The sequence below is a fragment of the Ischnura elegans genome, chromosome 6 (assembly GCF_921293095.1).
Source record: "Ischnura elegans chromosome 6, ioIscEleg1.1, whole genome shotgun sequence".
In the NCBI taxonomy this organism is placed as follows: Eukaryota; Metazoa; Arthropoda; class Insecta; order Odonata; family Coenagrionidae; genus Ischnura; species Ischnura elegans.
In genome coordinates, this window is record NC_060251.1 from 8,522,285 (window position 1) to 8,548,481 (window position 26,197).

Genomic DNA, 26,197 nt, shown 5'->3' on the forward strand with positions numbered 1-26,197 from the left:
TTTATTTAGTGCGGTACGTGTTGTTTTTTAGCCCTTGCCTTGGCCATCAGCTCTTACTATCACTGAGTCAGGCATCGAGAAGAAGACGCTGTGAACTATTATCAATACCAAAGACTTGCTTGATATGATTATATTATGACTTGATTAATCTACCATAGATAGCTTGTATTTGTTCAGGACTTCAGCTTCTCTACTGCTCCAATGAGCTTCATGTTGATTTCTTGATCATTCATTTTGAGATTGACACTATACGGCCATCAAAATACCACCAAAACACCACGTGGTCTCATGCAACTGAAGCCTGCAACGCAACTGCAACCGTGGGCCCACGGTTGTATGTGACTGGTTTTAGACTGGTTTGAGATCGTCAAAAACCAGTCGCGTCATGTGTGCCTCCACACTCCAATACATTTTCAAGGTCACAAAACAGTTGTGCGCGCAACTGGTTTGCAACGGTAGTTGTAAAACAGTCACACCGTGTGCACTGGGCCTAAACATCAAATTTTGACCTGGGGCAATATGTAAATCAAGCTAAATTATTTTATCTAATATTTCTTAATAGTTGGGTGTCATGCCTGATTGAACTGACATGGAATGACCCCCCAGCCACAGGTTTGAGCGAGTGCTTATGGATCTAGCTATTCCGTAATCCTGTGGTGTCCAATAATGCCTAACCCTGATCGTCCAATACACCTATTAGCTGGAAACTTTACCCATTGCTGGCATCTCGGCGGAGACAGTAGTCATAACATTATTTCGAGAATGAATTTCCCGTTTTGGCACACCCTGCTAAATTACAGCTGATCAGGGCCGCCAGTTCAAGAGCATTCTCTTCTGGAAGCTGGCCGACCTCTTGCAAGCCACATACCTGCGAGCAAATGCTTACCTTGTACCTTGCACCAATGCCTTACCCTGTACCATGCACCATTTGTACCTTGAAAATGATGTAGTAACATCGAAACTGGGGTCGGATTAAATTTATTTTTGTGGAAAATTGCAAATCATCTTTCATTGCAAATGCTTACCATCCTTCCGTCATTGGGTTAGTGGAGCATCATCACTGACAGCCACGAATGATGCCACAAATACCATTTCGGCTGGACAGATTTTCTACCAGCAATTCTCTGAGGCCTCCGCTTGGCATTTAATGGTGATCTCAGTGTCACATATGCGGAATTAGTGTATGGATCTCGGAGAAGCATACCTGATTGAGTAGGAGAAGAACCTTCACCGCTTGTGCAAAACGACAATGAAAATCTGCAGCCATCGTGGCTTCAATTTTGTTTTTCATGCCTACACTGACTGTAATTTCTCATGCATTAAAGTTGTTACAGTAATACTTGGAGTTTCTTTTATTTTCTCAACACAAGTATGCTTAAACCTACGAACGGCGTGATAAGAGACGCCAAAAAAGTGACTCATTCTTCGGTCATTATGATGGAAGTGGCATTGAATGTGTTAATGAACCGGAACCTAAATGGCATGACCAACTTATGAAAAGTGGGTGGCAACTTTTGCATTTTCTTACATTAATTTACTGTGGAATGGGTGAATGCGGAAAAGAGCAAGGTACAGGAGTGGTGTGAGAGGCTTGAAACATAAGTAAACTAAATTTATTTTACTTAACAAATGCACACAGATATTCTTGAGTTAAATGTAGGCCTGAGCATTTGTTGTTGAATAAATATCACCTGGACTGTCATGGAATAAATAATTACAGTTACAATATCAATAATTTGACACTGTTGCGTGCTAACTTCATATGCAGTTTTGCAGGGGCGTACCTATGGGGGGGGATGAGGGGATGGATCCCCACCAAAGCCTCAGAGAAATAAAAATGTTATTTAAAACTATTGTTTAGTTTTGATGTATAATAACTGCATCTGCTTAGAGTTAAAGAGAGTTAATTAATATCATGGCCATGAGAAGAGTCAGTGAATACAGAACGGTGACCAACCCCCAGACCTTGGGGGGGGGGGGGGTTCGTGCCCTCTACCCCCCAAAACATATTCCTAGTTATGCCGCTGAGGGTATGTAGTAAACTTCAGTGCATGAAGTAAAATCTGATGCTTTCCCGGTGAATATATTAAAAAAAGGCTAGTGCATGAACTACCGATATAATGCTCATACTATGTACTGTGTTTTCACTTGGTATACTTTATTTAGCTAATCTGAGCATGGTGGTGGGAAAAGTACTTTGATATTGTTTCCACCACTTTCTTGTCATGCTCATTTAAATACTGTGGTTCCCGAAATTCAGGACGATACGTTAGCTGGGTCCACATTTTCTTTGGTGTGAGTGACAGTGGAGTTTGCAGAAGTCCTTTCCAATCCAGATTCCATGTGCCAGTGAGGAGCTGAAAAAAAACAAGTTCCCAAATATATGAGTTGCAACCAATTTATGGGAAAAATATTTGTCACAGTACATTGATCGTTGCACTTTTTTCATGAAGTTTTTGTATTAGTCTACTGTTTTTCGCCATTATGTGTGCACGTCGTCGTCATAGGCGGAACTAGGGGGGGGGCACGGGGGCACGTGCCCCCCCCAGACCCTTAAAAATATGCTAGATTTTTAATACGGTCCCATTGTCATTTCGTTCGTTTTGTATAACAAGGTATCCTTGTGCCCCCCCCTGAACAAAATCCTGGATACGGCCTTGCTTGTGCCCCTCCCAGAAAGAAATCCTGGATCCGCCCCTGGTCGTCGTGTCTAGAAAACTTGAATGATAAGGAAATAGATACTAGAAAAAAATCTCTGGGAATTATTGAATTGAATTTGGAATTTTTGTTATGTCAAAATCTGAAACATCTACAGACACCATTTGCTTATTTCGGGAAATTGTTATGTAAAATTGCCCTCAAGTCATATTTTTTACTCCTGTAATTTTCGGGAGGAAGTACAATGCTCTCATTATTAGTACATTGTGTTCTCATTGGTCATGGCTTGCAGTGGTGCCGACTCAATGGGGCCCGAGGGGGCCCAAGCCCCCTCAAAAATTCGATACGGGTGTGAGGAAAAAATGTGTCAGGCTTGTCGATTTTCCCTGGAGTGTCCAGATATCGAGATTTGAGTTATCAAGGTTCTGATGTTGATCATGACTCTACTAAAATGCTTAAAAAACTTAAAACTCACGACTTCTAAAATTTCCCGGGGCAAGATCCCCAATTTGGGCCCCCCCAATATTTTTGTGTAAGTCGGCATCCCTGATGGTTTGTAAATGAGGGACATAGAGATCGTGCCTGTATCAAAAACTTGTGAAGTCAATTTTTCCTTTCAATGTCATTCTTCTTTTACTGGGAATTATTATAATCCGGAGTTTTGTTTCTTATCCTTTTATATACCCTTGACAATTACCCTGGGAAGAAATCATTTCCTCAAGTTTTTTTATGCTGTTGATTCTTGTTTATCAAATCTATACATTGCAAATTCTGGCTCTCATACATATAAACTTGTTCGTGACCTCTACTGTGATATTCAATAAATATCGAATCAGTAGTGATTTGATTTTCTCTCTAACTATTTCTAAGTTTTCTATTTGGTTATTATTTGATTATGTTTCATGTATGTTTATAATATTAAAAGTAATCCAAATTTAAAAGTAACCATCCAAAAAACATACCAAGCATTCTAATTTACCAGAAATAATCAATACTTCCAGTGGAGAAATAATTATTATATGTATATACATATGGAGAACCTGGTTATTACTGGGAATCTTCTAGTAATCAGCAGGACATTAGACACCTTGGCTCATACTTTTTAAAGTCTTGTGCTCACCTCATCAAATTTATGTGCACCAATGTTGAACATGGAATGCAGGAGTTTGGGGGGGTCCGGGGGTTTCAGTTTGGGTGTTCTCATTGGTGGCACAACCTCATTTGGATCAAGAGCTCCCAGTTGCCCCAGTATCCATTTCATATTGTGTTGTAGGAACTTGTAAATTGTCTGCAAAGTGAAATAGAACAAAAATATGAATACATGCATACTTAAGTGTGACTAGTACTTGACACAGAGAAGGATACAGGGAAGTAGGATGTCAGGGAACTGAAGGAGTTAGCTTGGGAAAGAGAGAAATTGAGGGCTTCAGTGCAATAAGATGTCTTAAGGCACCGTCATCAAAGATTTATCCCATTCACCATTACTGGCATCATCATGGTGCACTGATGTTGAAAATAATTGTACTGAATTTAAGCCACAAATTGTGGAATAGTTAATACATATTGAAAAGTAATATAAGAGACTAAATTTAAAGGAGGAAGTACTCTTGAACCCTTGGTGAAAAAATTCTAAGTATACCTACAAGTGTAATCAAAAATATCCATTGCATGAAGTTGGAGATGCTGTCCTTCTTACCTTCAGAGCTTGTTTACCACTTTCAGTCAAGAGCAGATGGCTCACGTAGATATCTGCTATGTAAGGAACTTCTTCAACAGTGCTGAATGCATCACCTTTGTCACCCATTTCCTCAAAGCTTGAAGAGAAATTAAAGAGAGTTTATCGAGCAGCCTTCTTAGTTGATTTTTTTTTCATTCTATTTCTATTCTTTAGATTAATTGCCATGTTTTATTTTGTTATTTTCTATTATTTCTCACCGAGAATTCTTGTGTAGTAGGCACAGTCTTAATCAAAGTGAGATTTTCTTATAAATATGAAGTCATGCTGCAATTCAATGAATCTAATTATGTTTATACCACTGGTTGTGCAAGTATAGCATATTCTCTGTACATAAATTTAGATGCAGCCAGCCTTTCTCCATATAAATGAGTCTTAACCAGTTCATTAGTGATAATAATCACAAACCATGTTGCAAATGCATGTTTTATTTCCTTGATCTGACTGTGGTATTTCCTCTTGTCCATGTTGCACAAGGCTTCAGCCATTGCCGTTGCTTCGTCCTTGCCTAAGTCCATCATCACAGAGTAGAGAGCCGCTCCCACCATCTGCATAAGCACTGACCCTCCGAGCGGTCGCACGTCTGCGGGCAATGCGTCCTCGAGCAGTTGTGACGCTCCGTACAGAGTCGTGGGTAGGCATTCCGCAAGCTGTGCCACACCGTGAAGCAACACCTTGGGATAAATATAATGAAGGCTTTTAAGTTTTAGGGGATGGATGTGTTAGTAGATACCAATAAGCATTCATCCATTCAGGCTATGCTCTCGGCATGCAAATGCATGTGTATATGTACATGTTACCTCGCTAGCCACTGCAATATACATGTAGTAATGGGTGTTACGACCCCAGGGGCAAACAAAAAATGGAAGAAAAGAAGATGTGCATTGGAATTACTAGACTACTGAGTTCGATCCAGCATTTATTGAGGTCCTTCATTCTTCCAATGGAAAACAATCCTGCACATTTCCATTTGGCAAATATCTCTCTTATTTTATCGATTCCAGAAACAGAATTACCTATTAGGTCTTACAGAAGGATATCTAAGATGATGTTCTCTCTGTCGTTCTGAAAGATATAAGTTCTTAATAGCTTAAGCAATCCAAGAGTAGCATGCGGCCTCCAAGTCTCAAGCAGATCCCAGCCTAATTCATTTAAAAGCTAGCATATAAATTCATAATATGAATTGACAGAAGTGGAAAGAAATTGATAGGAACACACAGCATAAAACTGATAAGGGCAGTGGTGAAGATAAGATGGTAGTGTCCGAAAATCAGTGTGTGAAAATATGTGTGTAATAAAAATTTCTGTAGGAAATTAATAGATTCTGGGTTAGTAAGCTCACAAATTTACCCTCTGATTTTTTGATATTACCATCTTCCATTTACTGCTGTCCTCGCTCCTTTAATATCACATGTGTTCCTATCCCTTTCCTTCAACTCTTGTCAATTGATATGCATATATGTATTGGTACACAAAAGGGTGCACATAGTGCCTACATTAACAAATAGCACATCTTTTGTCATTCAATAAAACTTTGCTTTGCTGTGTAAAAACAATAGTTGAGAAATTATTTCTTCAATTTTAATTCTCAATCGAATAAGATCAATTTTTTATATCTGAGAGAAAATTATTTAAACAATTTACAGATTTTTGGGTCTCTAATATATAACCCTTTTCTATTAAATGTAATATTATAGTCATGTGCTGCTTGGTGAATTTTTTTCTTGTCTGGTAACCCATTGATAAGTCCTTAAGTTTTATTATCCATGAAAATATTTATAACTAACTATGTATTACAGAATGATTCATATGGGCGAAGTTAATGGCTTAGCTGTAATTGTTTAGCAGAGCAGAGCTTGTTTTCTTGCCTTCTACATAGTACTGAATGCCAACTTTTGTATTTACATAATTCTTTAGAGGGATGCTGCACTGACTTATAATCATCTGCTGCATACATTCACATGTTATAAGCCAGGGGTCTCCAATTTACTAGGCCACGAGGGCCACATTCCAAGTTCCGAATCTCCCCGCGGGCCGGATAGCAAATTTGCCGATGACTGAAGTATTCGATTCCAACGTCTACTGAATTATCCGATTCCAACGTCTACTGAAGTATCCAGTGGCGTATTTCTTATTTACGAACAGTTGAAGGCGACTTTGACGTGTAGTACAGCGCTGCAATGCTCCTAGTGGCATCTCACAGAGTTATACGAGCGAGAATCGTGCGCTACTTGAAACGAGTGTGCGGCCGGATGAAAACCCTCCTCGGGCCGGATCCGGCCCGCGGGCCGTAGTTTGGAGACCCCTATTATAAGCTAATGGCTATGTTCATATTAGTGCCATACGACACCAAGAGGGAATCGATCAGGCAAAGTAATCTGTAAGTTTTAAATTTATTGTTATACATATTTTCAAGCTGAGAAGCCTTATATTTGTGGAGTATACCTTGATGGAGCACTTGTTCTGGAGTGCGTTCTTGACAGCAGGCTCCAAGGAAGGGGCCATGATTCTTGTCAATGCCTTGAACCAGGCTGGGTGGCCATGCTCATCCCACACCTGTAACCCAAGGAAAAGTAGTGCCTGTCGGTTATCTGAGCAGGAAAGTTCCTCCGCATTGTTTCCCATACAATTAAGAGAAGATTTCATTAGATTTCTGAAAAGTTTCTTCGCAGAGGTAAAGAGGTTTTGTAAGTCTCAATGGAAACCTCTATGGAGAACAAATTGCAGCTTGAATGGGTTCTCTGGAGGATTCCCAGAGAATTTTAAGAGGTTTTTGGAGCCAGTGAGAAACCTGCAAGAATCTTGCTAAAATAATTCTGGCATCCTAGCTATACGATCACGATTTCTCTACTGCTAGAAAGCAGTTTTTAGCAGGATTTGAGGAGGTTCCATTACATATTTCCTGAGATACCATGAGAACCATACATCATAATCAAGTGATTTGCCATTTCTTTGGATTATGTCCATCAAGAAATTGCTGCAATGACTTATACTCTCAACTGTCATCAAGTTATTCCAAGCAGAAACAGAAAAATGTTATCATGTTGCACAAAGGTTAAGAAAAAGACTTCACTGTTCCACAAAATAAAATATATTTGCGACCGGTTTCGATACAGCGTATCATCATCTGGCCTCCATTAGAATTTCAAATTTCATCGTTCTCACGGACGAAATCGTAGTCAGAAGTAATTCCCCCACAGAAATGTCCTCGTTCGTTCAGCAAAGTAAAATAATACATTTCATGCCGAAATATAATGTCACCACGGGCTGTACTATTACTAACAGTGATTCTCCGAGTAAAGTTAAGTGGGATGATTTATTGAAGATGAAAGAGGACAATTTTTTAGTCTCCCTCACAAATACGGAGAACTTTGAAAAGTTGAGGATTCATAGTATTAGTCACCTTATTCATGGAAATTTAATGAATAATAACAAACGTTATCAGGGATATATTTTAAATGATATCGCGTATGGGAAACATGATTTACTTGCACCAGATGATGATACGCTGTTCCGAAATCGGTCAGAAATATATTTTATTTTGTGGAACAGCGAAGTCTTTTTCTTAACCTTTGTGCATCATGAAGGAGTTCCACCATGTTACGCCAACCACCATCGCATGTTATCATGTGTTTCAGGTTGCCTACTCCACGCTATAATGACTTTTGAATGGACTGTATTGTAGGATAGAGATATTGGCTAACAAACATATATTATGCTTTTTAAATGATAAAGATTCCATGACAATATTCATCATGAAGTTAATTGAAGCAAAGGCATTTGGAGTGATATGTACTTGTCGACCATCACAGCAACCCCACAGAGTCTTAATCTCGGAGGTGGGACATTCCAGTACTGGCTGCAGCACCGCCCCCAAATCGCCAATGCATCCAACCATGGCTGCAATGTGGATCACTGCACATGCAGTTTGCGTCATGGGTTCCTCTATCCTATCCTGTGGAGAGATCGGTGTCTTCATTAATTGCACTGGAATGTACATTACAATATGTATTTTCTCTGAAAGAGTCCCATGTTCATTTGTTTTATAATATCTGCCACTGTTCAACTCCTCCACCACCTTGAATGTTTAAACTCTTTCTTGATCTCTCGTAGGGTACCCATGCAGTAGCGTAGCCAGGAATTTTGTTCAAAGGGGATCCAAAACTGGGGGGGGAAATTTTTGAAAAACAAGGTACTAAGCAGAGGGTTTTAAACTAATTTTAACACTTTTCATAATTGAAAAAACATAATTTGTTAACACATTGCGTACCTGGGTAAACTAATGTTTAGAATATAACTTTTCCCAATCAAATGTTATGATGCATCAATTCATTATGAATAACGAACAACAACTGAAAACGTACTAACGAATATGTATTGTACGCTTTAAAGTTGTTTAGGTTGACATGCCTAAATGACAAGAATCTTCGTCATTCGTATGGAACATTCGGGGAAAAAATGACGATAATTCTCGCCATCCGTACGCAACGTGTTAAAGAAGTATTTTATAAATTCATGATATTTCAATATTTTGTTTTCTTGTATGAAGAAAAATAATTGTGTTTTCATATTTTGGGGGGATCCATACCCCCCCTCCGGCTATACCACTATATCCATGTCCTTTCTTTCCAGAACGTCACTCTCCGCCTGTAAACTAGGGAGTTTTGGTGCATTGTGAGAGTTAGTATTAGCATGATATAAACAGGAGGCAAAAGATGCTTTTGGACCATTTACTCTGGGTCTAGACAATATTGAAGACCTCCAAAGCTGCATGTTTTTTTTATCATTCTGTAAAGGTTAATTCAAAGGCGAAAAACTTTCAGCAAGTAAGGGCATAATTTTGCCATATTCTCTTAAGCTATCAATTCTGTTCTGCAACAGCATCTTGTCATCAGTCATCACATAGTGTGATGATTCATAATCTTCAATGTGAACCAACATTTACCAGTAGATTGCCTATTATTATAGGAGTGGGACCTTACACTAATTTTTTATTTGAGGTAGTGTTTGAAAACTAAAGAGACCGATGATTTTCTGTTTCCAATTTGTCATGTACTTTTAGAAGTAATTAAAATGAAAAATGGATGGCCCATCATACTTCGGATAAGTTGATGACATCACACGCTCCTCACGAGCAGGTCACCTCTCCTCATTGCTACTCTATGTGAGGGCCTCCCGTGGGTCACTGTTCTTTACTTTTTTGTGAGAGATTCCTTCCCTCTATGAATGGCTCTCCGTACACGAGGTAATAACCCACTTTGATGACGTTTCCAATCCATGAAAAGTGGGAGGCAAGTTACATGCTTTTTTATTTTAAACTATCGTGAGAATGTATAGAACAAAATATTTAACTCACTATTTAATATTCCACAAAACTTAATTATTCCGACCAAGGGTTTCAACTACATCCTAGATAATTCAGTGATGTCATGGTGCCGGAACGCCATTCCGGCACTGGTTAACAAAAGACACAAAAGACAATTAACACTTTAATCAATTTCGTTGCCTCAAAATTTCTATTATATACATTCGTAACCAAAATAAAAATTTTGCTTGCCACTTGCTGTGCCACTGATCATGATCACAGTTAATCTATCTCAAGAGATTCTCTACCAATATAGATCGCAATACGCTTATGTATTCCTTAAATTCTATCTATGATCGTATTCTCTTTGTTCCCCTTCCCTTCTTGCCTACACTCCTTTCGAGCGTGGTGTCTTCTGTATCGCATTTGCGCTTAGTGTTTGCTCCATTCAAGCCTTTCATCTTGCCCCTATCTTATCCAGAGGTTCGCTCTTCTCACCCACTGTGTCTCGCACGTACTCATTCCTTTTCCTTCCTCCACACTACTTCTTACTCCCCAATTTCCTCCGCACCTACGTCTTGTGATTACCCTCGTCTTTGTGAGCACAGCCAGAAAAATGTTGTGGGGGAATGTAAGGGGAGGTTTAGTTGGTGACCTTAACCCTTTCATATGGAACGTTGGCAGTAGCTGAGGAGCATTTGCGCATGCAAAAGACCTAGCGTCAGCTCCAGCTGGCGTGGATTTTTCAACACAAACCAGCGGGTGGCTCTAGGGAAGGGAACTGATCACTGAGGTATGATGGTTGGATACATACGCTGGATCCCTGCCTGAGACCCAGCTTAGCAAGTCCTTAGGGCTACTCCTCCCCGACCCTCCTACTCATTTGTGATCCCCCTCACAACAGAGATCCGTTGGGAAGTGGTAATATTGCCATTGGTTTTTGTGAAGAAACATTTTGTTGCATACCCATTTTTTAATATTTTAATATGAATTCTTTATTTTTTATGTGTAAGCAATTTAAAATGAAATTTTAGCATAACTAATTACAGACTTTTGAATTAGTCTTTTTTTTTTGAGGATCTGTAACTCTCATCGCAGTCCACAACTTTCAGTAGCTTAGAGAAATTCAGAGGCCCCTGAGCTATTTGTCTCCCAAGGGCTATTTATCTTCTATGTATGGCTGGCAGTCACTAAGAGGGAAAACATTGCAGTACGTGGAGGGGGGAATGGCTGAAGCCCCAAATCCCACCACCGTTGCATGCCTACATGCCAGCCTGCAAGCCTTTTGCCAACTGACTAATCAAAAGTGATTTGTTTCACCAAAGATGCAGAGCATGATCTGTAAGTCTTTTAGGCCTCATTCACCCTTGTATGTGGTAGAGATTGTCTTACCTTTCCTTTCATTCTGCAGTTTCCAGCACAAAGAAATCCTAAGCAGGTTTTTGCATTGGATTTTTCTTCTGCTGTTGCTGGAGCTTCCTTCCTTAAACTCTTTTCTTCTTTGGCTGGATTTGTGTGAATTAGATGATGAAAAAGCAGTGAGGACAAAAGGCTTTTTCTCATCATCAATACCTGAAAATTTTCCGGTATAAATTTCATTACAAAAGAATGTTTCTATTTCCAATCTCAGGTATTAATTCAACATTCTTGGTTTCATTTGAGTGAAATCAACTATTTTTTCATAATATATATTTATCAGGTGTCTTATCTATCAGCCAGAGAGGTTTGTGTGAAGAATGCCACAGGCCGATCTATCAGATGGGAGTTTAAAAAAATATTTTAATGTTAAATATTATTCCCAAGTTTAACACAAGAGATTGCAACAACTATATAATCCATCTAATGGTGATGGAAGTACATATTAGAAATTCATATTTTAAAAAAATAGCTTCAACACAATCTTATTAGAATAATAAAATTGTAAATGAGTCAGTAAAGTTAAGTCATTCATTGTGTACACTTGGTAAAAGAGGCTGGATCGTGGTAGTGAGAAGAACTCAGGTTTAATGCAGATAAGAGTTTTTATCTCTATCGATATTCTTCTCTTTCTTCAATGGAGGTTACATTCCCATGCCTAGGTGGATCCGGGATAAGGACAAGGGGGGGCTAGGGGAATCTCCTCTCATGTATGTATTCGACAACTGTACAAAAGTACCATTTATCTAGTGTAAACTGGATACTCCAGGGCGGGGGTACCTATAGCCCTTCTCTGGATGTGCCACCGTTCCCATTTGGAAAACATTGCTACTGACCAACCTTGAGGAGCAAAGGCCAAGAAGCCTCCGGCTGTGCCATCAACACTGTCAGATCCAAGGCCACTGCTGTTTTATCCGGTAAATCCTTGGTGGTGTACTTGTCCTTGGGCAGTGAAGTAAAACAATGAGAAGAGACCACCATATACCATGGAGCAGGAGTGACCGGCCTCTCGGAAAATATCGGCACAGGATCTCCAGGTTTCCGAAAGTGCTATAAGGACATGCAAAAATCTTCACTAACACTTCAATACTTAACATTTCCACTTCGTGTAAATACCATGTAGGAATAGTCATTCAAATTTTTAGTCACCGGTTTGATTATACATTTAAGTGACGTAGGCTTTGTCGAAGTGGCACAATAGTGGGAGTATGGTTATCTAATATGTAATAACAAACCACATATATATACTCATAACGAATGTAAGTCCATATTTTTACATTGATGTCCGTTCAATTTGATTATATCCAATATTTTCAAACTGTCCACATCACAAAGCTTCTCTGTAGCTGTGGTTCGCAAATTACCGATAGATGACAGCCATCAGCAAACAGCCTTACACAAGACTTAATTGTCATCATCAGTTTCAGAGGAGTTGAAACCATGGTCAGTGATTAAGTGTCAGTGTGAATCACGCTATGTGAATTTTCTTTTCATAGAATATCACTGGTTTGGTTCTCATAGGTTTCAGATTAGTTAAATTTTGTTTTGGTTCCTGATTGATCGACCATACTTGCCTTGTAGAGGATGGCAAGAGGGCATCCTCTGGTGATTAGGCAGCAAAGTAGTTCGTGGCACTTAGAATGGATGTCTCTCACAACCTTGTTCTGATTGGACAACCCGATCAGCTCAGCCTTGTTGGTGCATATTGCAGGCAGCAAATGCCTCACACATAAAAGGAGGTTACTTATGTCAATAACCACAAGATTACCCCTCGACATGCTGGGAGTAGCCTAGACGGTATAAAAAAATGAATGTATTATACTCTGTGCAGAGTGTAGTCTTGATGACGAGAGGCGATCCGAATCGTGATAGTCAATTCAGTTAGAAAATTTGACGATCTTTTTTAATTCAGTGGACAAATGTTTTATTTAAATATGCATGAAATACATACGGCAGAGTATCGCTGCTCCCAGTAAATATGCCCTCATACATAAATCATTTAACCTTTGCAGGCTGGAGTATTGATGAGTGATGACTGAATTTGACAAAGTTTGGTGAAAGGCTCAATTTCCTAACTAAATTTGATGATTACCAGACCTTCAGATTTGCCTCTTTCTCTCTCTTGCACTAGAGCTTGGAAGTAACTTAAGATGATGGATATAGAACAGTAAGGGGGTCCAAGATCAATCCAATCAGTGCTAAGTTAACTCATCTAAATCAAGAACACACCATAATATTTTTTATTAAAATTTGCATGAAATGCATGAGACAGAGTATCGCTGCTTCCATAGTAACTGTGCCCTCATGCATAAATCATTAAACTCTTTCAGACAGGAGTAGTTATTTATTTTTTTTCATGCTGGGGGTGGCCCAGGCACTTCCCATCCCACCACTTACATACGTATGTTGCTTTATTGCTTAAGTGGCTAATTTCCTCCAGAATTAATGGTGAAATTTATGTAATTGTATATGTTTAAAAATACTTATTTGCTGATCTCTGCTTGACAACCAATGAATACATCATGCATTTTCCATTTTATCTCTTTTTAATAAATAACCACCATTTCCCTGCTACAAACAGACCTTGAAATAACTGAAAAGTAGAGTTCAGTAACTTCCACACAGGGGTGGTGAAGTTTTGTAACATTCCAGGTTGAGAAAGATGGCTATGCATTAGGGAAACACCTTATACATTTGAAGTTCCTCAACAGAAAGTCTAAATCCTTCCTCAAGTACTAACGGGGGTCATTCACTCATTGTCAGACCAAAAATCCCAATTCACTGAAAGAACATGGTTGATGGAAGGGAAAGATAAGTCACACATTCCACTTTTCATGAGTCAGCAAAGTCATTGGAGCTGTAGAGAATTTATTAATTCAGGGAAAGATTTCAGGGATATGTTAAGGGAGTACCGAAATTCCCCACTGAAAGGGCTCAATGTGTCTCCAGCCCAGATATTGTTTAGCCGTCAATTGCGCTCAAAGCTTCCAGTCACTTTCGAAGCTTTGAGACCTAAGGTGCAAAGGGGTATTTATATGGCACTCAAAGCAAAGCAGGCCAAGGTGAAGGAACACTATGACAGAACCTCCAAGAGGCAGGTGAAGGAGTTTAGGGCTGGAGAACAAGTATGGGTTAGGGCAAGAAATAGTGAATGGTGGGAGCCTGGTGTCATTACAGGAAAACATAGTTGCCCTAGGTCATACCTTGTTCTCCAGCCCTAAACTCCTTCACCTGCCTCTTGGAGGTTCTGTCATAGTGTTCCTTCGCCTTGGCCTTCTTCCTGCACCCTCTGGTTAAATAGAAAACGCTCAAAGGTTTCGTTGATTTTGGGCGCAACGTAAGACTCAAAGGCTTTGAGCACACTTAAATATTTGCCTTTTTCCGTCTCTGACAGCGGAAAAGTCGCGAAGAGCGCTATCGCACTTCCACCCAACATGTTTAGCAAAAGGGCGATTTTCACTTTATCAGTCTCTCGGGTGAAGTTGAGGATGAGCCTGAAATGCTAGAGATGGTTCATACCATCAGCAGGTATCTCCCCATGACTAGGGATCGGAAGCAAGAGTTTCAGCAAAAAACTAAAAATGATAAAGTTTTAAGGGAAATAATTGAAGCTTGCAGAAGCGCGTGGGCAGCTCATTGTAAAATACCCATTGAACTTCAGCCCTTTTATAAAGTCAGAGATGATCTTTATGTTGAAGATGGCATACTTTTCTTAGGACACAAAATTGTAGTCCCTGGTGATTTGAAATCTTATGTGCTAACATTATTACATGAAGGGCATGGGGGTATAGAAAAGACTCGTGCTAAAGCTAGAAAGCTATTCTATTGGCCTGACATGTCAAAAGATATTGAAACCATTGTCAATGAATGTGAAGTGTGCAACAAGTTCAAGCCAAGAAACAGAAAACTGCCATTACTTCCCCATGAGGTACCCAAGTTGCCATTCGAAAAGATTGCCTGTGATATTTTAGACTTTGCGAAAAAACCATATCTTGTCGTGGTTGACTACTACTCTAAGTGGTTGGAGTTAGTCCCCTTGCCTAGCAAAACCGCTAACTCTGTCAAAGAGGTATTTCAGAATATTTTTGCAACGCATGGGATCCCGAGGGAATGTATTGCAGACAACATGCCATTCTTATCGTATGACTTCCAAAAATACCTAAGAGAAAATGAAATTGAGTTGAGGACTTGTAGTCCCCACTACCATCAGAGTAATGGGCTAGCAGAAAAGGGTGTCCACATTGGGAAACAAATCCTTAGGAAAAGTCGGGAGTCAGGGAAAGATTTCAGGGATATGTTAAGGGAGTACCGAAATTCCCCACTGAAAGGGCTCAATGTGTCTCCAGCCCAGATACCTATTGTTTAGCCGTCAATTGCGCTCAAAGCTTCCAGTCACTTTCGAAGCTTTGAGACCTAAGGTGCAAAGGGGTATTTATATGGCACTCAAAGCAAAGCAGGCCAAGGCGAAGGAACACTATGACAGAACCTCCAAGAGGCAGGTGAAGGAGTTTAGGGCTGGAGAACAAGTATGGGTTAGGGCAAGAAATAGTGAATGGTGGGAGCCTGGTGTCATTACAGGAAAACATAGTTGCCCTAGGTCATACCTTGTCAAAAATAAGTATGGTAACATTGTAAGGCGTAATGAATGTCACCTACGCCACAATTTCTCAAAAAATGTATCCATACATGACCCTCTCCTGTTGCTAGATGAACGTGGGGGGCAATCAGGTAGGGACAATGATGAGAGAACTCAACTCATCAGAGAAAGCAGTGACACTTCAGGGGCTCCTGCGAGTGAGTGCTCTACGTCAGCAAGAGCACAACCTCAGACTGCCAATCCAGTGCCAGGGACTACCAGAGTGGCCGGAGAGTGAGAACTCCTGTGCGGTTCACTCTGTGAAAGGGGAGGTGTTGTAGTGTACACTTAGGGTGGTGCACCTTTCACAGTCAGTGAGTTGGCACCACTGACTGATAGTTATTTCCGGTTGGCCCCGGAAGTGTCGTTGGTGAAGTGTATATTTTGTAATGGTGACCGTTACGAATAAAGTCCTACCAGTATCCATTAATATTGTATTCTTTTAAATAATAACAGCCACTTGTTGCTTTCAGAGTCAACATCAAACATGAACAACTCCGTATTAGTTTGTGATGCGTTCAACTTAACTGCAAAACTCCTTTCCTCCTCACACTCACAACAATATTTGTGGAATTGTTAAAATTACTAACTCATTGGCAAAAAATGAAGTCCATATGCCACTCCTCTATGCTAAATTATTCATCACTTGTGGAGGGCAATTTCTTCTCAATGGAGAGCATTGCTTATGATTGCACCTACTCACTCCTCACAGCATACTACTCCACATCCAGAGGGGTATTCTAAAGTCTCAATTCATGTATCAGTACTAAAAAATCACTCCGTTAATATTCAGAAAATATTGCGTCGTATTTTCAAATATGTATTTGGCTGCAGCTCTTTAGTACACAAGCATGTACCAGCCGCCAGTGTCATTTCAACTTGAGATCAAGGGAAAATTTGAGCTCTATATGGCCTCTTAATGCTTGAATATGATAGAAAGACTTTTATGGTCATGAAAATTTGTTTTCCCAAAGCAAGGCCCAATCACACAATAACCCAAGCACCAATCACACATCTATATAATATCCAATAGATATTAGGTGAAATATCAACAAATTTTGTTATTTACTTATAATAGGGTTCATTTCCCAACTTCCCACATTTAGATATCTATCTAATGCAAAAAAAGATTGAACCATAGATATTTTGGATTTTCACCACTGATTATAAAATCTCTTAGGAATACATATTAGTAATTAACAAGCACACCTTTGTTGTCAATATGTAGGTACCGGTCATCAAACAATTTTCTCATGCCAAATGTCATCATTCATGTATATAGAGAGGGGAGGCCAATCAATTAAGCAGTAAGAGTGACTTTCCAAGCAATTCATTGGTCATAAATTGTTCATAAACTTCCTAAAATGATAATTATTCAAGAAATTATTGATTGTATGGCAAAAAGAGAAGAAAATATGCATTTCTCTATCATGAATTTATAATTATGTATGACCCAACACAACCCAAAAGCCATATTTTAATCCTTCCCAACATACACCACATTGGAGTTAAAAAGATTATTTGTTCCCTCATACAATAGGTATAATGGCTTGCATGGCTTTAGGTATTTACACATAATAATATGTATCACATGTAAATACCTAAATGTAACAGTTTTTGGACATCCATTAGATATCTAAGAATGGATTTCTATATTGCAATATCCTCGAAATATGTATAAAATGTTAGAAGCTGGGTATAACCATCCATGGATATTTGCATCCTAATTTGAATGTCCAGTAGTTATGGCTTCTTGGTAAGTCTCTGCGTTGTAGTGCCGCAATTGCAGTGAGTCTCACCACAGAGAGCCTTTAAACTGGAATTGAAACTCATACACAACCAACTTGGGATAAGGGATGCCAATGGAGGGCCTTCTGCGGTTGCCTGGGTTATAACCTTTGCAGGGCTGAAGGGGCCATGTTAAAGATACTACCTGGTTATGTTTGCAGGTGTACACACAAGCAGTCAGTAAAACCATCACTCACAACCTCAGATGGGGAAAATTTAGAAGAGTTTATACAATACATATATCGATGAAACGGGACCACAATGAGCAGTGGTCGTCGTCATCTGATTGTTGGTCAGCCCCTCGGCCGACTGACATTCGGCCTTGCCTGTCTTTCTTTGCAAGCTTGTATATAGTTATTGGAATACATGAAGTAATTACTAAGCCTACTGTGATTCATGTTTCTATCACGTCATCTGATGTATATTTTAATTAAGATTACATAAAGTCTAAATATTTTTCTATCAAAAAGGTAAAGTAAATCATATTGCAGTGCTACTAATAAACTACCTGTGAGTAACGCACGGTTAGAATAGTTAAAGATTCATTCAGCATTCCAGCAAAAACTCTCTGGGCTGTTTTTGGAGGTACAGTGTTCCACAAATCTTCTCTGGTACCTTGAAAAAGACATTTTATTGGAATAAAAATTGTTTTTTCATGATTTTGTATTTCTTATTGAGATCCTTTGGGCTTACCTTGCATATAAAGCCACCACATTTGTATTATGAAGGAGCCTCTTTGACCCTCAAAGAAGGCCTGGTTGTGCTCCCAATTCAGACTATCGGCATCTTGTAATATGTATAGCGACAAGAGCCGATTGTGTAAGTCAAGTAGACGTTCCGCCAAGGCTTCAACCATCTCATTAAATTGCTTGAAGCTGTTGTGGAGTGAGAGCCTGTTTTTTTTAATGAATAAATGCTTTCAATATTACACACAGGTCCTTCTGATGATGTGCTTTGCAAATTCATTGTTATACTTCAACCCTAATGCATGAATTAATTTAAAGTTAATTGGATGAAGTTCTCTTATGCTTCCATCAGATTGAGAGAATCTATCTTGTCCAACAGTTGCATGCCTATCACATCCATCTTTCGCAAGGAATGTGACAGACCTCAAAATGTTGGACCAGATGAATTCTCTCACCCTGCTGAAAACCCAAGAGGACTTCATTCAGAACTATTTTTGAAATAATTTCCATGAGGAAAAAATCTCCTAGACCAGAAATAGAACCACTGGCCTTTGGTTTACCAGCCCTCTGTGCTGTCCACTATGCTCTCCAAGTTCCCTGATTTCCATGGCTGAGGTTCATGGTAATAGATTTTATCCCCTTGCAGTATGTACATCCAAGATAGCAACATAAGAGAAAACCAAGAAGCCACTATGTACAAGTGGTGAAACTCATACCGACCCTAAATCCACACATTTGTACATGGGGTTTACTTCAGCCCTACGGTGTGAAAGTGAAAGGTCGATTCACATACCAGGGGAATCTTTTCCCATTGCAAATTTCCACCTGCCTCATGTGGCAGAGTTGAAATAAACTCCAAATGCATCCAAGCATAGCTATACTGCTGGTATTGAGTTTGCCACTGGTACTGTTGTCTGGGAAGCCCATATGGCATATATGTATGCCCTTGCATTTCCATTCTTGATGGACCCCTGCATAACGCATATTTTCTTGGAACTTGGTTAATCCCCAATGGAATCAGGGGACTGAGATAACATAGTGGTCTGCTCAGTGGCCCGGAAAACCAAAGGTCTAGAGGTCCATTTGTGGTCAAGGAGATTTTTTACCCATTGTAATTAATGTAAAATAAAATTTGGTGTTCATCAGCAATGCATCAGTGAGAAAGCACATGATTTAAGGGTGCAACGGAAGGCTTTGATCCTTTTTGGTGTTAAGTGTACTGGTGATTTTGCTTCAAAGCAAATAATTTTTTTAGAACTTCAAGCCATGTTTGCCATTAGAAGCCAGGTGCAGGAATTTGTGAGAATTAGCTATTTGGTGAGAAGGATGAACAAGTTCACTGTGAATGCATACAGCATTAAACATTAGCACCTCGCCTGTCTATGAATACTTCTCTATGCAATAGATGAGACCAGTGGCATAACTAGGATTATGCTATGGGGGGGATGGGAGGGTCTAGGGGTGAGGCAACAGGGAGTCTGGGAAAATTTTTGAAAAGTTACATGCGTGGAGATACATTTTACATCATTTTGGCACTTAAAATTTCACTTTGAGTAAATGCCATTTCAAAACTAGACAATAGTTTAAAATATTTTTTTTATTTTTCTGAGGCTTTGGGGGGGGGGGGGGGTCTATCCCCCTTATAGCCGCCGCTGGATGAGACTGCCATCCTCATAGTTCTCTGACAAATTATTCCCCTCAATCTCACACTCTGAGGGTTAAACAGCCTTAATTACTTCTTTATTCTTCCAAGGAAAAATACCACTGGGATATAAGTAAAACCAACTCAAAGTACCCTTCTAAAAATTATACCCAAGGATGTCATTTACTAAAGAACCTGAGAGCAAGCTCTCAAATCAAGCGTTTAGCTGATGATAGCAATTTCATACGGATGGCTTTTTTCACCGTGGTAAGTTTTTACTCCTTTGAGGTAGAAGCAGTGGCGCTGACTCCATGGGCCTGAGGGGCCCGAGCCCCCTCAAAAATTCGTTTTTGGTGTGACAACAAAATGTGTTAGGCTTTTTGATTTTCCCCACAGTGTCCAGATATCGAGATTCCAGTTATCAGGGTTCTTATGTTGTTCATATGACCCTTATAAAATGCTTAAAAAACTTCTAACTCACTACTTATAAAATTTCTCGGGCCTCGTAGTGTGAAACACCTTCTTGGAAGGACCTGGCTTCTTATCTTAGTGAAGCCACAAGATTCTTTTTAAGCATGATATCCTGCTCATTAGTGTGTAGAAGGGGAAGGTCAGTGAGTAAACGCAAAACCCTGAAATGCTTGGAAGATGGTCTTAAGAGCACCCAGGGAAGGGAATTAGCGAGGCGTGTGACTTTTGCATTTTAACTTTTTATATGCTTCAAGGAATGAATTTGAAGTCCATAGGAAATTTATACAACAAATTCTGAATGAGCATAAAAACTATTTTTGTAGAAGACCTCTAACTAGGAAGTTTTCTGTTGCATTTTAATACGCCTCCATTATAGTATTCACTTCAATATTTTGACTGCCAGTGGCAACCTCTATACATATTTCATTTAAAGTTCTACCGAATGATGAATCATTTTCTTTGCCTCCCTTATAAAAAAGAAATACCCCAATCCCATGATGTGAGATCCCTCATTTGAGTAAGGATGAGAAGTCAATTTTTATCGACTGCCCCATTTTCAGATGAATACAAATACATACATCTCTCCATCTGTCAAAAGAACCTATCATGCATTATGGCACACTAGCACCAAAAAGATATAGGACTATCTTGGAGAATCTTGCCCATAGATATGTTTAGGATAGGTTCATGTGATTTAAAGTGCTTATGAGAATATGAGCGACCCCCACTGGTGTGGAATATGGAATCATGGAATGGAATATGGTGTTGAGGGTTTACAATTAATACTTACACTTCAGGGTGAGTGGAGTCACTATCTACAATTTAGAAGTAATACTTGATGTCTATTTCTTATCCCAGTTTTTTTTCTCACTCACAATCAGGGGCGGATCCAGGATTTCTTTCTGGCGGGGACACAAGCAAGGCTGTAGCCAGTATTTTGTTCTGGGGGGGGGGGGGGGACACAAGGATACCTCGTAATACAAAATGAACGCAATGGTAATGAGACCGTATTAAAAATGTTGCATATTTTTTTAAGCGTCTGGGTGCCCCCGTGCCCCTCCTAGATCTACCTATGCACACAATTTCAATTTGAAGGTGGTTGTAGGTAGATCAGGGCAGAGTTCACCCTGGACTCAACCACTGGCATGCATTGACACTGATTCAGAGGATGCCACTTTCTTTCCCCGAGCATTGAGGATAGATGATTGATTGGGGGTGAGGTGGTATTTGAACCTGGGAACTTGCAACCAGCAGCCCAGCAATCTGCCCAATTCATTCCCCATTCCGTTTTTAGGATTACAATTCAAACTTTCCTCCAGATTGTTGGGGTGTTCAAGGCTATCTTTGCACGTCTTGGAGTGCGACTGCAGCACATTAGAGGACAATGAACACAGCAGAAAGGATATCAGGAAAGAAAACAGATTAACAATCGAGAAAATTAATAGGAAAGTGGCAATGACAGGGTTGTCATGCATGTGTGTTAAGGAGAAGCTATTGGAGGAGAATCTTATAGGGAGAATAATGCTTAACAGTGTAGAATCGTTGATGCAGAGGAATGAGGATTAGAAAGGGCTGGGCGTGTTTGATGCATGGGTGTGATGAAGAATAAAGAGGGTGAGGTGTACAGATATGTAGAGGAACGAGGAAGTGCTAGACATGGTGGGTGTGGAAAGGAAACTTCTCGATGAGATAAGGAGACAGGTTTGGTTGGAGCGAGGAGGCAGTAGCAGGGATTGTTCAAAACAGTGTCAGAGAGTAGGATGTCAGTTAAGCAAGTCGGGGGAAGGATGAGGATAAGATTTACAGATAGAATGAAAGGGAATAGGCCTGACAGTGAACAAGAGAGACAAGTTGAATTCATGAGGGGGGAGCCGAGGACAAGAGTGATTTGAAAAATTATTAATGGAAACTTGCCTTAAACAGGATAATAATAATAATATAAAAATAATGATAAAATAAATGTTACATTTTATTTCCTTCAGCAAAGGCATATGTTAGCTCATTCCCATAAATATGAAGTTTACTTCAATTTAATCCTCATTACAAGTTTTATTATTCTGAATCTCTTTCCAAAACCCAGATCATTGCATATTTTTTTCTCACTTATCATCCTCATTAATAAGAAAAATGAACATCTTTGTCTTACAATAAATGCTAGTAATCTCCCACGGTAAATTTGTATATTGGAGTAAAAGGTAAAAAGAAATAAAAATGTTGCCCATGAATGCTTTGATGTTAAGGAATGCCAAAAACCATTAAGCCTTATCTCAAGTCTATAAGGTAACATACAACCACAGATCCCTGCACCTCAATTAGAAAATTGACACATCAAATTAGGAAATATGCCTTTATTTGTAAAATAATGGTGAATGAAAGCAACAGATAGCACTCAGGGACAATTCCTGTTGTTTCACATGATCTTAAACAACAATTAACAAGTATTTAACAGCCATCTAAAAAATTGCCTGGAAAAAGATGGATGGACTGTTGAAATAAACAGGAAAAATATTTTTGTTCCGAAAACATGCACTGCCAGTGGATATGCTAAAAGTGCAGAGGTGCAGTTAATAGTGACAGGGCCAACATGAAAACATTTACCTCTAAGCTACTTGTGAGATATTTCATTCAGCAGACCTACACCATTATTCTCCTACAAGCAAACACTTAGGAAATTCACATTGTTTCAAGAAATACTCAGAAATATTTTGAAAAATTTGCGCTTGCATTACTGTGAGAATTAAGATGTTGTCTGAATGATGGTTGACAAGATGATTGAAATGTAGTTGAGAAAAAATTCACCACCGAAGAAATAACAGTCTGAAGATTTTCACAGCTTCTTTCATCTATGTTGGTGGTGGTTCTCGGGTATTGCTGTGTAGTGTTTTTCTACACAGCAATACCCGAGAACCACCACCAACATAGAAGAAATAACAGGTTACATGACAAAAGCATTAACTGATAATCAATGCAATTTTCATGGTATGAATAAATATTTTCTGGCATTTTTCTATTTTGAATTATGACAAGAAAATAGAACTTTCGCCAATTATTGTGGCAGATGATAATAGCACAATTTCAGGATGGCATAGTTTCATTCCAAGTTAAATGCATTTAATCATTAGAGAATGTTGTCTATGTTTGGTGGCACAGTATGCATTGAGCTATTCTGTTCAAGCACAAGGAGCAAGGGATAACATATAAGTAGGAGGCCCCAGTCTGTTCTGCAGAAGCTTTAATAATGCTGCCAACTAGGGCACATTTCAATGTTTTCAACAATGTCCCCACCACAACAGTGAGCTCAGAACTATCATTTTAATCTCAATATTGTTTCAGTATAGCATTTTCCCTAGCAAAGAAGAGCATTCTTAAGTTATGAATTTATTATATCATCACCATATAAAGTTTTGTTAAGAGCCTAGTTAAAACTTCCTTCCACATGAACTTTGTATTGGTCTGGAATCAGTAACCAAAGTGGCAACTTGCGGAAACATATTGAAATGCATGGAGGGTGACAACCATTAATCCTCTACTGTAATATTTATGGTTTATGTCCTAACTTCCAATCCTCAAACATCTTTCCCCATCCCTCCCATTCCACTAATTTTTCAAGACTGCAAATGAGATTATATAAAGCAGTTCAAATTAACTCATTATTTCCTCCCAAAGCCAGTGTTTGCTCTCGGCGACTCTTAATGTACCCGACGGCCATAAAATTTGATGAGAACACGTGAGGTATGTTTGGGTTGCATTGGAGCAGTGCAAAATAGAAAAAAATACAAAACTGTGAAGGCAGAGAGTGTAATTTTACAAAAATATACATGTGAGCTGAATTAACTCATTAATGTGTGTTCGCAATAATCAAAAATAAAAAGGGCAGTGCTATCAAATATTGACTTTCGTACTTACTTTTTGCTGAAAATAAAAAAGGAATCTTTTCAGATAACAGTTTAATTACATCATCTATTGGTAATAAAAATATATCTAAAAACTCAATTCATGAAATATTCTGATTTAAGTGCCTAAAGGCAAACGCAACAAGTCCATGAACTAATTTCTTCGAAAAATATATACGACTCCTGCAACATATTTCACCATGGGTGCAATAACCACATTCCTCACCCTGATGTGTCAGAACTCCTTTTCAGCAGCTCATTATAGCACCACAGAGCATTCCTAGTTAAGGCTGCAGCTCCTAATGTTCCTGTTAGGACAGTGAGATCAGCATGATCAAGAGCCTCTTGGCTTAGAGTGTGAAGATGCTCCAATAGTTGCGCTGCAGACGACTCCGTCAACCGAGCAAATTCTTCCGGAACGGACGTTATGACGACGGCGGCCTCAGCTTCATCGTCCGAGGTCCCTGCACCACTCTTTTCCGCCACGGTCGGGAGGAAGTCCGAGGGCTTGTGGAAAGCCGCGACGAACTCTCCTTCCCACCAAGACACCAACTTGACGGAAGCGAAAGAGGCGTGATGGGGAAAATCAAGCTGACCACCCACGACTTCCGAGCACAGTCTCTCTTGCAAAACCTTTTGGTGTTCTTCGTAATACGCAAGATCACGCTGCAGTAGGATCTGAACCCTGTCCATCAGATTCCCTTCTTCCATTACCTCCATTTCGATCTAGTTTAGTCCCAGAGGGTGGCAAAGGACAAATTCAAATTATAATGGACAAAACAAGGGCAACGATATACGCGGAAATTAAAGTTGCACGAAAAAAACTTCAACAAGCGCGGCTTTTACGAAAATATTACTATGACATCTACAACACTCCCGTTGAGGTAACACCCTTATGATCACAGACAGCTACAATTGTTCTACTTATAATTGCTCGCTCAAATAAAAGTTTACCTAGAAGTTGGCCTGCTGTGTTGACAGCGTCTAAAATCTACAGTATATTTTACAATACGTTGGACTTCTTGATCAAGGAGCTCATGTAACGTGATTCCATCATGACGATACACCCACTGACCGCCTAGGTAATCGTATCTTTTCGGACCACTGAAAGGGGACGAAAGCCATATTTGCTGATTAGGAGTTTGCCTATTAATTACGTAAGTTCCATACGGGTCACCGAATTTAACAGTCAGCACGCCATCCTGAAAATAGAAAATATACCACTTTACTCTTACAATCATTGTACTGCGTTACATATCTGTTTCATAAACGGTAAATGATCATGCGAATGAAATCATTCGCCATGTATAACGGAAAAAGTTGCGAATGATTATTCAGTGAAAATTAGAACATGCTCGCATGATCCTGTGAATTATCACGCGATAATTCACCATGTATAGCGGCTTTAAGGGTCTGCATTACGTACGCCATAAGTAACATCAGCATCTTTCAAATGTGCACTTCTATCGATCAATTCTTCAAAATACTCAGCAAGAGAGTCCAGAGTTTCATCGCAGGCTTTTTCGTACGCCAAAACATCAGAGCGGCATCTGAAATTAAAAAATTACATACTTATCCACAATCCCCGTAAACCAGAAAAGTTATGCCAACTCAACTAAAAACTTACCTTAACACAGGAAATTGGCTGAATTTACAAGATAAAGCTAAAGTTGGTTCATGCTGCCTTTTAATTATAATTGGGAGCCTAGGACAACCATCGTGCGATGCGAAAGTTCTAACGAACCAATTCCTTGTTATGCTGCGTCGGGAACTGGTAATAGTACCATTACGAAGTAATCGTAGAAGCATACTACGTTTTAAGAACTTATATTCTGAGAATATGTACAAAAAACAATCAATTCTGGAAAGTTTGTAGGGTAAATTACGTGCAATCGGTGTCGGCAGCTTTGAATGTAAACATTTGACGCAAACCGTACGTCAAGTGTTCGAAGTTAAAACTTTGGCTA

General features: G+C 39.4%; 2 protein-coding genes across 2 annotated transcripts; both read right to left on the reverse strand.

Moving 5' to 3' along the window:
• Positions 1–39: 39 nt before the first annotated feature.
• LOC124160463 lies at positions 40–24,950 on the reverse strand. Its single transcript, XM_046536314.1, has 12 exons — positions 24,457–24,950; positions 18,232–18,431; positions 18,047–18,153; positions 12,689–12,904; positions 11,955–12,164; positions 11,091–11,270; positions 8,190–8,348; positions 6,839–6,949; positions 4,802–5,067; positions 4,355–4,472; positions 3,779–3,946; positions 40–2,357 (listed from the first exon to the last, which is right to left on the reverse strand). The coding sequence occupies exons 1-12, from the start codon at positions 24,948–24,950 to the stop codon at positions 2,163–2,165; spliced, it is 2,424 nt and encodes an 807-aa protein (XP_046392270.1). The 3' UTR covers positions 40–2,162.
• LOC124160465 (frataxin, mitochondrial) lies at positions 24,880–26,161 on the reverse strand. The gene is made up of 3 exons (XM_046536317.1): positions 25,858–26,161; positions 25,657–25,780; positions 24,880–25,432 (listed from the first exon to the last, which is right to left on the reverse strand). Exons 1-3 carry the CDS (start codon positions 26,037–26,039, stop codon positions 25,181–25,183), a joined length of 558 nt encoding a protein of 185 aa, XP_046392273.1. The 5' UTR covers positions 26,040–26,161; the 3' UTR covers positions 24,880–25,180.
• Between the last annotated feature and the right edge of the window lie 36 nt (positions 26,162–26,197).

What these genes read in the sequence shown, in the direction of transcription:
- LOC124160463 (XM_046536314.1), bottom strand. Translation starts at nt 24,950, where the DNA reads ATGGAGGTAATGGAAGAAGGGAATCTGATGGACAGGGTTCAGATCCTA. An exon ending in AAACATGCATTTGCAACATG is followed by an intron (nt 4,473 to 4,801) that starts GTTTGTGATTAT and finishes TTTCTCTTCAAG; the next exon opens with CTTTGAGGAAATGGGTGACA. An exon ending in GTGGTAAACAAGCTCTGAAG is followed by an intron (nt 3,947 to 4,354) that starts GTAAGAAGGACA and finishes TTCACTTTGCAG; the next exon opens with ACAATTTACAAGTTCCTACA.
- LOC124160465 (XM_046536317.1), bottom strand. Translation starts at nt 26,039, where the DNA reads ATGCTTCTACGATTACTTCGTAATGGTACTATTACCAGTTCCCGACGC. An exon ending in AGCCAATTTCCTGTGTTAAG is followed by an intron (nt 25,781 to 25,857) that starts GTAAGTTTTTAG and finishes TTTTAATTTCAG; the next exon opens with ATGCCGCTCTGATGTTTTGG. An exon ending in ATGCTGATGTTACTTATGGC is followed by an intron (nt 25,433 to 25,656) that starts GTACGTAATGCA and finishes TTCTATTTTCAG; the next exon opens with GATGGCGTGCTGACTGTTAA.